This window comes from Sceloporus occidentalis, unplaced genomic scaffold, assembly GCF_023333645.1.
Source record: "Sceloporus occidentalis isolate IW3139 unplaced genomic scaffold, rSceOcc1.0.p SCAF_93, whole genome shotgun sequence".
Taxonomy (NCBI): Eukaryota; Metazoa; Chordata; class Lepidosauria; order Squamata; family Phrynosomatidae; genus Sceloporus; species Sceloporus occidentalis.
Window position 1 is genome coordinate 3,868,329 of NW_028317073.1, and position 11,263 is coordinate 3,879,591.

Consider the following 11,263-nt stretch of genomic DNA (forward strand, 5'->3'; position numbering starts at 1 on the left):
CACCTATTTTCATTTTCTTACTATTAATTTTTAGCCAATGAGATTCTTGAATCAAAACCACATCGATGTGCTCTCTCTTTAAAGTTTTAGATAATATCTCTCTTTTATAGTTTTTTTAACGTGATATTTTTTATTATTTTTTTACAATCTATATACCGTCGGTGTCAGCGCCCGGCGGAGGCCGTGGTAATGGTTTGACGCTCCCTTGACCTCGGCAGCGAATCACCGATGTATCTCGTTTTCTGTAAAGCAGTCCTCGCACGAGTGGAAGTCCGAGTCGCGCGTGCTGTCAGCGCTCACTTCCTCGTCTTGAAAACTTGGCTCTCCCACGTCTGCAGCTGGATCGCTATCCATACAAGAGTCTTGCAGAACCTGCGCGATGTACTTCTGTGGAGAGTAAGAAAGATTGGCGTCAGCAACAGTCCTAACAAACAGGACCATGTACCGTCATACAACATCAGACACGAAAGCGCCATGGATCCGGCTTATAGCCATAGAGCTGTATACAATATATCATATATATAACCAGTACAATAGGACATTGTGTTATTTATAACACAGACGCCTACACACTTACCCTGAGCTTGTGGGAGGAGGTATCACATGGAGGGCGGCCATTCTGTGCTCCATCTATGTTTGCCTCCACGTCGTCAACCTAAAAGGTGAGAGAGCAGAATGAGCGGGTGTCAGATCCACGTAACGATAAGGAGATTTATCACACGCGCTCCGTATACGTACCGGGTAGTTGTGAGCACTAAGATACTTAAAGTGCCCAAAGCAGACGTGGCACAGGCAGACGGCGATGGTGATCACGAGGATCACAAACGTGAACATAGATGTTGGAGCAAAGAAGCCTGCGGGATAAATAAAAGGTTAAAACCAAACAAAAGGCACGAGCGCTCGGGTCCCACTCACAGAGGAGAGAAACCCGCTACTCGATACTCAGTGTGCCCGCAACGCGAAGCCACGTACCCGATCTTACGGTGGAAAAAAAGAGCAGCCAGCAGAGACAGAGGATCGGTGCCGCCACCACCTGGTTCACCGCCCAGGAGTGGATCTTCTTATCCAGCTTGGCCGGCAGGTATGCGTAGTACATGTTGTACCGATCCACCAGGTGTTTGAGGAGCATATACATCAATCCAAACGGTACAATAATGGGACATGTGATGCTGTACGTCATGACGACGGTGAAGATGCACATCATCCAGGCGTAGGCCGCCCCGAACTGGAACTTGAAAGCCTGGTTCTGGAAGCACAAGAAGGGAAAGGGCATTAATGATAGCTGTCTAGATATAGAGAGGGCGAGAGAGTGCCAGGAATAAAGAGACAGACACACGTTGAGAGTAAAATAGTTAGATAAACACGATAAAGCACGTACCCCCGTTACATTCCTGCGTTCTGCCGCAGAGCGTGCGAGGCACAGGCGGATCATGTACCGCAGTAGCCCCGGAATGCGCAGCAAGTCCATGGCCGTTCCAATGAAGGCTGCGGCGATGACATAATTCACAAAGAAGGCTCCGTTGTCTGGCAGGAACACGCACCTGGAGGAGACCACGGACAAAAACATCAGAGCGGAACACGGCCCCCATTAACTCAACAAAGCACGGACCTCTTTGACTATGCGCGAGGTGTTAATCGTTCCCGAGCCAGGCTCACGGGGAACCCGACCTTTACCGTTTACTTTACTCACTCGAATCGAACGGCCGCCTGATCCAAGAACTTCTTATCGAATAACCACCGGAAAAACAGGTGCAGGCTGCGGGGGAGATGTAAGAAGAGTTAGTTCAGCATCCGCATCAAACACACCGCCGCCGGGACACGGGCTTCGGCCCCAAACCTACTGGATAGACGTATTACCTGTTCAAGCCGAGAGATGGTAGCAGCAGAACCATGACGATGAGGAAGGCGTAACACTTGTGCATCGTGGTCCTGTTCTCTCCGGACCTGAAACCAAGACGGAAAGTTACTAAACAATCTCCGGACAGCGAGCGCTCGCACAGAGCCACTCCACCAAGTACCGTCCGTGCCAAGTCCCTCCTGGGGGCGCTAATTACATACGGCATGGCAGTGATATCAGTACCTGGTCCAGTGAAACTCCAAGAATGTGCTGTAGTAGACGATGGTTGGCAATAAGGAGGAGAAGGACCACAACAGGAGAGTGGGGAAGAACTGAGTGATAATGGGACTCTGTGGAGAGAGAAAACACAAGGTCATAAAACACAAGAAACAAGAAAGCAATGGAAAGCCCCCCCCCCCGATAACATAGTTCCCCCCGGAGCCTGGTCTACTCTACTCACGTTCAGCTGCTCCACGGGCTTGGTGACGTTGAACTTGTCCATGGTAGATATTATAATTGCTGGGGTGGTCATGAAGAACAGCAACGCGAAGAGGACAACGTTGATGGAAATACAACGAAACCACCAGACAAAGCCGCGCGTGGACAGGTTCTCCCTGATAAAGAGGCAGAAAGTAGCGAGTCGAGACACATTACAGAAAATCCTATCCATTCCTGTGGCCGCGCTCCGCAACACATAGTGACGGAGACCTTTAAACACCGTAATACAGAGTCCTGTCTCAACATAAAGCTAAGCTCAGGGAGGCCAAGCACATTATTAGACGCAACAAAACACACACAGGAGAGAATTGGGTTCACAATAAAAAAGTGATAAAGTGATAAAAGTCATTACTTCTGATGGCTTAAAGGTAAGTAGACAATGCAAGGAAGCATCTCAAAGAGCAAGCAGGGTGCTGGGTGTACAGCGAGGGGCATTAGTAGCAGGGAGGGGGTTTTGGCCAATTTACAGACCTCACCTAGAGTATTGGGTACAGTTCTGGAGACCCCCATCTCCCGAAGGACATCGACAGGAGGAGAGCTACAAACATGGTAAGTGCTTTGCAGGACAGAAATCACGAGGAGGGTTAAAGAATCTTAATATGCCCGGCTTGGAGGAGAGAAGGGAGACGGGGATTCAATAGAAACATTTAAATACTTAAAAGGGTTTAACAAAGTACAGCAGGCTTATTTGAAAAGAGGAGCAATGTCAGAATAAGAGGTCATGGAAGTTCTACTTTACTGAGAGGGTGGTGGATGCATGAAACAGTCTCCCAGAAGTGGTGGAAGCTAATACAGTAAGGGGATTTAAACACGCATAGGATGGACATAAAGTCCCTTCGTGGCCATGTAACGCTGTGTCTACCCAAATACAGCTGGTTTTCCTGTCCTCCCCATCTACCCCCCCATGCCCCAGGATGTTCTTACCAGTAAATGTTCTGCGGGTCGGGGGCATAGCTCACGCTCCAGTTTAACACCTGCAGGGACTCACTACAGGAGGACAACTGGGGGTCCGCTCTGCAGCTGCAGCCGTGACACTGGTAAATGTTAAAGTCTGCGAAGATCCTGCAGAAGACAGAGACAGCGGTAAATATCATCAACCTCAACAATGCAGTGGGAAGACCTCATCCGTCTCCACACCCCACACCACGAATGACCTTTTGTTAGCTCATGTAGGAGACTCACGTGGCTGCCGCGTCCTGGTTGTGAAACGTGACAAACGCCATCCCGAGGGGCTTCTCGGTCACCTTCTCCTTCTCTTTCTTGTGCGCCTCCTTCAGGTTCTCCTCCAGCCGCGAGTAATATTCCACGGCCTCCACCTGCGCGGGGCAAAAAGTGTGTGAAAAAGCCTGAAATGCCCCTTCCTGATAACTCTGCACAACCGGGAAAAGAATCAATCAGCTTTCTGACCCGATTATAACAATTGCATTTCCCCCAATCCTGAAGAAGATATAGATATATATATATATAAAAAAATAATAATAATAATAAAAAAAAATATATATATATATCTATATATGTATAAAAACATAAATACACACACATATATATAAATATACATACATATATACAGGTAAATATATATATATATATATATATACACACAATGCAAAACCAACAAGAATAGGAGTAGGTTCTACCTTAACCCCCCCAATTAAATATTTTATCTAAGCGTATCTGCAGACGCGTGCGATGTCTGTCGGCGGCCCCCCGCGCAGTACCTGTTCGCAGCCTTTGATGGCGCAGCAGCAGAGGTGGCCGCACCGTTTGGCGCTGACCGAAGACGGGCCGTTCTCTGTGCTCTTCAGGTCAGTAAAATAGAACCGGGCCCGTTCAGCCTTCTTCCTGCAGGAGAGACAACAAATGATGAGGACGCAAGGAGAAGCTCCCACTCTTATCACTCACATCCAGCGAGTTATCGGTCTCTGGTTCTACGCAGATGTCCGAGACCCGGGGGATGAGAAATCACAGAGCCTTATAACTCCTTCTATAGGAAAAGGGCATTTAGGACATTCTGAGACACGCGGCATTCACAGATTAGGGGTCTCACCACAGCCTCCTACCCAAAAGGTAAAAGCGGAGGAGCGGGGAAAAGGCCTTACCCCAGCCTGATGGGACACGGTACACACCACGTGTTTCTGCCCCATCGGGTCACACCGGCCACGCGTTATACCCGGGGAAATCGCACTCACCTCTTTGTATCCAACCTCATGAGCCGGGCCACATTGTAACACGGCTGGGCGTCTAACACGCTGCAGTCGGGATACGCTTCCCTAAAACAAAGCAAACGCAATCATTTAAACGGAGGCAAAAGAGACCCCTGGAGAGTCCTGGGGCAGGAGAGACGCTCTGCAGCGACACTCACTCGAAGTGTTTCTTGATGCTCTCCGGCTCTGCCTTCTTGGAAACACCGTCTATGAACAGCGTGCACTTCACCTGTAAAGGAACACAATTCCGGGTGAGTAACGGGACACTTGGAGTGCGCTCTGTGCTGTACTGACCATACGGCAGAGTGAAGGGGGCAGATGTGTAATAAAGGCCCAGGATGCTGTGGAAGGAAAATCGTGGCTCCGAATGGCTCAGCCAGGTCATTGTAGCCGCCTGGCATTTCTTTTGTACGGCGCTCCCACCGGTACTTACCAGATCATTCTCCTTGTAATGCATTTTGGATGTGTGACGGCGCATGATGTAGACGGTGAGCAGCAGGTAGAAGAAGGCGAAGGCGGTGTGTAACCAGAGCAGCTTATCACTGAGAGAAAGAGAGAGACATGGGAGAGGTAAGTGAGTTACTACCGACGGCTGCCCATACAGACGGACACATTAACCGTTCGCCCAGGGGCAGCTCTACTAACCGGCGCACGCAGGCACGCTGCTAGTAAGGAGGACCTTTCGCTCTAGAGGGGTAAGTAGGGGGTGCACTCTCTGGACCGTCCCAGAATGCAATGCGTGTTCCGTACCGCTGGGAGGACAAGCGGAGAGCCGTCGGCGCAATTAAACTACAGAAACGCTACAAAAAAACCTAAGCCCTGCCGGCAGCCACTCTAATGTGACAGCTTTTCTCTCTAATGTGACAGCTGCCACGTCCCGTGATCAAAGGGTACGGGAGCTTAGAGTACTCTCCCCCTACGCACACTCACCCTGAATTCAAGTTGGCGATAGTTGTTCTTCTGAAACTGACCGCCCTGCTTCCTAAAAGAGAGAGAAAAGGAAATGTTCAATGTGAGCCCCAACCTTCCTGCCACCGATCCACAAATGGCCTGTTGACTGTAAGCTCTGGTGGCTAGAGCTGCCCCCCCCAGTCTCTCTTACCTAACAGACTCCCGGAGAAGTTGACAGGAAGGACAATGCCAACGGACATGATGAGAACAATTATCAGGAGTCCGATGATGTGGCGCTGGAAGGAGAGGTAATGCAAAGCATCCATGCCACATTTCTCAAGGATCTCCTCCTCTCTGTAATGAGAAAACAAGGGTTAATATACAGCGCTAATGCACTCAGATAACCCTCAGCCGACCCTCTCCTAACACCAGTGAGGCTGGGAAGTGCCCATCCACCCTGGCCGTTAAATAACAGAAATCTCGTGTATTAAAGACGTTAAGATACAGACTCACTTTATCCTGAAGATGGCCGGCAACCACGAGAACAAACCCTGCGGGGCGAGAACACGCAAAACGCTGTTATTGTTCACGAAAACATGAATTACATAAAAAACATCAGCAAAGCCGTGAGCAGCGGCTGGAATCGATTCATCAGAAAAGCTCAAAAGGGGCAAAATCCGAGATCCAGACCGCAGCTCAGCTGGAAGAGTCTGCGGCCGCAGAGAGATGCCCGTTCAGAGACTTTCCCAAAAGCCTAAACCCTCTTCCACTGATCTGCATGCTTTTTGTTTCTAAACACTCTTTAGGTGATAAAGCCCATTTAATGCCCACGCTCTGTCTAGGGCATCTCTGAGACACTAAATAACTTTGTACTGAGTTATGCAAATCAATGCGTCCTTCTTACCTTAACATAAATATTATACCATCCCAACCATAATGTACGGTTCTAAAAAACCCCATAATGCTCCGTGATCAATAAATTAATTACCCCCACACTTCAAATAACACGTAAAGCAGAAAGCGTGTAAAACACCCCCGTGTGCACACATCCGCCGTCATACTCACGCCGAGGGGCACTCTACAGCAAGCTTTCCACCTGTAGAAATACAACTCCCAGAATGCTCTGCCGGCATCCTAAAAGAACAAGGGTATGCCTATACCCAGTCGAGCATCATGGGAGTTATAGTTCCATAACCAGTGGAGAGCTGCTGCTGTTATGGTGGGGTTTTGCCGGTACTTACTCTGTCCATTTGACCGAAATCATGGGTCAGACGCTCATAACCGTCGTGGCCGTCCGAGCGCATCTCTGACGTCCCGCTGTGGAGAGAGGAAGACAGTGTTAGGAAGAAGAGCTAGCTTCTAGTCCACATGCAGCCTGGCAGAAAAAGGGTTAATCACCAGAGAGGATATTAAGCTCACAAGATAAGTTACCAAACCATTAAGTCTGAATTCGGGATTTGACGTAGCACCCGTCCCAAAGGCAAGTCCGACCAAGGTGCCACTCGGGCCGGTAATGAAAAAGTTAAACAACTCGGGTGAACTTTGGAAACTTTTCTATGCTTCCCGAACCCCCAAAAATATGCACCTCCCCTGCCAGTGTCCTTTGGGTACCGTCATACCCACTGATAGGGAGAGGGCTTCAGGACAAACAAAGAAAGATCTCTCTGGCAGAGGAGCTTCCTGCCGGCAACCAATAGAGTCGCTCGCACAGAGCTTTAACTCCGCCTCTCCCTGCTCCATTAGTTAAAGGTCCATACGAGCGACCAATAGAGTCGCCTGTACAGACCTTTATCTCCTGACGGCGGAACTTGACCTTCGGATGTTCCAGGAGTTAAAGGTCCATGCGAACGACTCTATTGGTCGCCTGCAGGGAGCTCCTCTAGCATCAACCAATGAAGGAGCTGCCTGCCGCGACCAATAAAGTCGCTCATACAGACCTTTAACTCTTGACGGCGGAACTTGGCCTGGGGAGGTTCCAGGAGTTAAAGGTCCGTGCAAGCCACTTCGCCTCCTTTGGCATCAACCAATAAAGGGCAGGTGCAGGAGTTAAAGGTCCGTACGAGCGACCAATAGAGTCGCTTGCACCAGCCTTTGAATCCTGGAGCCGAAACTTGGCCTGGAAGGGAACAGAAGTTTAAGTTCCATGAGAGCGACTCTATTGTCGCCAATTGGTTGATGCCAGAAGAGGACCCTGCAGGCAACCAATAGATTGGCTCGCACGGAACTTTTACTCCTTGCGCTAACCTATGGATTCCTGCTCCCGTTAACCCCTGCGATGCAGTGTAGACAAGATAGGCTAGAGGGGAAGGGACCAGGGAGATTGGTTAGGAGATATTCACGAAGACGAACACTTCGTGTTGTGTGTCTTCGGGGGCTGGGCAAGCAGTGGCTCCATGTACGGGCCCCAGACAATAGGCTATAAACCCTTATGTACTCACTTTTCAACGTCAGCTACCAAGGCAATTCTGCCATAATTCCACGCTAGCTTCCTCAAGATGGAAAAGATAAACAGCAGAGCCTGTGGGAGAGAGAGAGGTTAATAAACGCATCAGAATACGGAGCCAGTATTACCCTGCGAATACAGCACGCCTGGGGTATAAAGAGACTCATTTCCTCGCCCATGAGCTCTAACAGCTGCTGAAAGATGGGACCAACAGCTCTGACCCGCCAGATGATCGCCGGGAATCACTAACCAGGAAGCACATGAAGTCCAGAAACAGGACTGTGGGAATCCCGCCAAAAGGCAGCCCCTGCAGCACTGTGCTGCGGATGCGGGCACCGTAGCAGTAATTCTTGGTGGAATTGTATGATATGTTTAGATGATCATGATGGAATCTGCAAGAGAGAGAGAGAGAAAGGAGGTGTAAGGAACATGCGCAAGCCCCTGAAATGACTGAGAGAATGAAAGACAACGTGTGAATGAATTGTGTGAAAGAGTGAGAGAATGAATAAATTAATGTGTGGATGAATTGTGTAAATGAGTGAGAGTATGAATTAATGAGTGGATCAATTAATGATGATAGTGAGAAGGTAAAGAGGGTAGATAGTGAGAAGGGGGGTGGTAGATACTGAGAAGGGGAGGGTATATAGGGGGAGGGTAGATAGTGAGAAGAGGGGAGAGAAAGTAGACAGTGGTGTCAGCAAGGGGGAGAGAGAGGGGCACCAAGCGGTCGCTCAGGAATACGTTTTCAGCAAGAGGGTAGATAGTGAGAAGGGGGACAGGGTAGATAGTAAGAAGGGGGGAGACAGAGTATACCCGAATACCGAACATGGCGGCGACAAATAGAGGTCTGATTACGAGAATAAGATCCAGATCCCCCGCAGCGCTGCAGGGGACCCGGATCCTTCTCTCTGGCAGCCTCTGCTGCTGCCAGCACTTCCTCCGGGGGCGTCTATGATGGAGCGCCAGGCATCACATGACCTTCCGGTGCTTCAACATAGAAGCACCGGCGGAAGTGCTGGCAGCAGCGAAAGTTGTCTGTGCACATCCTGCAGCCAGTGAACGTTTGTGGGATGCGCACAGACAACCTCTGCTGCTGCCGGCACTTCCATTGGGGCTTCTATGGTGGAGCACCGGAACATCATGTGATGCCGGGGCTCAATCATAGAAGCCCGGGCGGAAGTATTGGCCACCAGTAGCGGAGGTCTGCATTGCACAGACCTCCCCCGGCTGCTCCACTAGACACCAGGGAGTCTGAAGCAAGGGTCACATGTAAAGGGTTGCACAGGTAAGCCGAGGGGAGTTAAGAGTGGCATGTCGGCTGTGTTCAATGGTTTTCTGGAGTCAGACTGGGGTTAAAAGGCATATCTAGGGCAGAGTGGCATATAGGTGGGTATAAGGCATTTCCGAGGAGCAGAGTGGCATATCTGGGGGGCAGATGAGCATAACTGGGGGCAGGTTGGCAAATAAAAACATTTTTTCAATCATAGTTTTTATTAAATATGCAAAAATAGTCAACATGAATTAATATTTATTGGTAAAACTTTTTTTCCTATAGGGTCGTCTTATATTCAGGCTTTTCCCTTTTTTCCCTAAATTACCGTAATATTAACATTTTGAGGGGTCGTCTTATAACTGAGCAAATACTGTAATATATATATATATATATATATACATATATTGGTGGCGGGGGCTAATATTAATATATCACGGCAGGAGGGTTAATATTATTATATATTGGCAGCAGGGGTTAATATTAAAGAATGGAAAATAACTGCCAGTTCAGCTGTTATTCTGAAATAATATTTAAATAACGGTCTTTACTCCAAAGAAATAAGCATATACTGTGTAGTTAAAAATGCATATATATGTATCTATATATATAATATATGTCTAACGCATATGTATATATATATATATGGTGTATATGTAGTGTAGTGTCCCTGTCCCCAAACGTGCCCTCCTAAATATTAAAGCTGGAGACGCCACTGGTGATTAATACCCCTTTAAATTACATGACTGTTTAGACCCATAGCAACGGGCCACCCAAAAAGAACCCAAATACCCCCCCCCCCCATTTGGCCACAGCTTTTACTAAACATACAATAACCATTCCCCGGGCCAGCGGAACAACCAAACCTTTTATACCTCCGAAAAACAACCTGCCAGCTGCTGAGCGCTCGGCCCATCCAGGAGTTAAATAACCACCGATAACCGAGAGTCCCAGCCCTGCGGGGGCCATAAGCCAGCCCAAGCGGCTACCGTCTGGAAGAGGTAAGAGTCACCTCTTCACCTACCAATGAACCCTCTTAGCCGCAACATTGTTTCCTCTCCCCACCAACCTCTCCCCACCAATCCCCCTTTCCTATAGGTCCAGGGGGCCCCCTTTACTGCCAACGACGGGGCGGTCGGTGTGGCTTCAGGGGGTGCCATGAAAAGCAGAGTCGGTGGTGAAGAGCTATAGATTGTTTTTAAGAAAAAAAAAAGGGCTTTTGGGGCATATGTCTAGGCTAGGGATGTAGTGGAGTCGTGGAACCGAATCCCAGCAGAGAGGGGTTGGGAAAGCAGGGCACCGAGGCACGTATGTTTGCTGCTAATCCTTAAATATTATATAAAATAAAAGAATGTTATTGTAATGATTTGATTGGCTTACCGCTCGTAGAGAAATTCCACGAAATGCGGAGGGAAATATCCGGCACCTAACAGCTGCATTTTCACAAACTGTCTGATGCCGCTGTGAGGTCATTGCCAGGATAGAGTCAGCATTGTGACATCACTGCAGCATCTTAGGAACCTGGGTAAATTAACCCTACAGCTGCCGGACACAGACCTAGCCCTTTTAGGGTTCTTGCCGTTTTATTCCCATGATGTGTTTCGTGCTATTTAGTTAACCTGAGAGCTCTTTTCACTGAAGAAAGCCAACATCAGCCAATATCTAAATGCCCCCAAACTACTTAAACCCCCAAATCCGAAGGCTGTATAATGTGACCGTTCGGGTGTCTCTATAACTAGGAGTTTGTCACCATGGTAACCAGTGAACTGTTTCTGCACCATATAACTGCGTGCAGCACTTGGAGGGGCAACTCACCCATTTAATGGAAGTAGACCCCCATGACCTGCCCCCCACTAGATACAGCATCTACGGGGAGATGTATGTTATTTATTGATTTATATATCGCCGCCATACTCCATATCGCAGTAACACTCTGCAGCGCTGTACAATGTGTTCTTTTTCATTTAAATAACGCCATCATATGCTGCAGCGCTGTACAATGTGTGATATTACTGAGTGATATATATAGCGCCATCATATACTGCAGCGCTGTACAATGTGTTCCCATTAATTTAAATAGTGCCATCATATGCTGCAGCGCTGTACAATGTGTTCCTATT

General features: G+C 48.5%; 1 protein-coding gene across 1 annotated transcript; it reads right to left on the bottom strand.

Moving 5' to 3' along the window:
• Positions 1-222: 222 nt before the first annotated feature.
• On the bottom strand, positions 223-10,582 carry LOC149284455 (mechanosensitive cation channel TMEM63B-like). The gene is made up of 22 exons (XM_089496751.1): positions 10,524-10,582; positions 8,124-8,265; positions 7,869-7,948; positions 6,672-6,747; positions 5,944-5,981; positions 5,642-5,784; positions 5,470-5,521; positions 4,973-5,081; positions 4,698-4,768; positions 4,525-4,605; positions 4,054-4,177; positions 3,518-3,651; positions 3,260-3,397; positions 2,298-2,451; positions 2,081-2,187; positions 1,858-1,944; positions 1,691-1,756; positions 1,379-1,541; positions 973-1,246; positions 739-854; positions 578-655; positions 223-387 (listed from the first exon to the last, which is right to left on the bottom strand). Exons 1-22 carry the CDS (start codon positions 10,580-10,582, stop codon positions 223-225), a joined length of 2,457 nt encoding a protein of 818 aa, XP_089352877.1.
• Between the last annotated feature and the right edge of the window lie 681 nt (positions 10,583-11,263).

Bases quoted from the DNA above. Each gene is read 5' to 3' on its own strand.
- LOC149284455 (XM_089496751.1), bottom strand. From the start codon at position 10,582: ATGCAGCTGTTAGGTGCCGGATATTTCCCTCCGCATTTCGTGGAATTT. The intron at 7,949-8,123 runs GTTAGTGATTCC...TCTCTCCCACAG, and splicing joins TGGACTTCATGTGCTTCCTG to GCTCTGCTGTTTATCTTTTC. The intron at 2,188-2,297 runs GTGAGTAGAGTA...CTCTCTCCACAG, and splicing joins AGCCCGTGGAGCAGCTGAAC to AGTCCCATTATCACTCAGTT.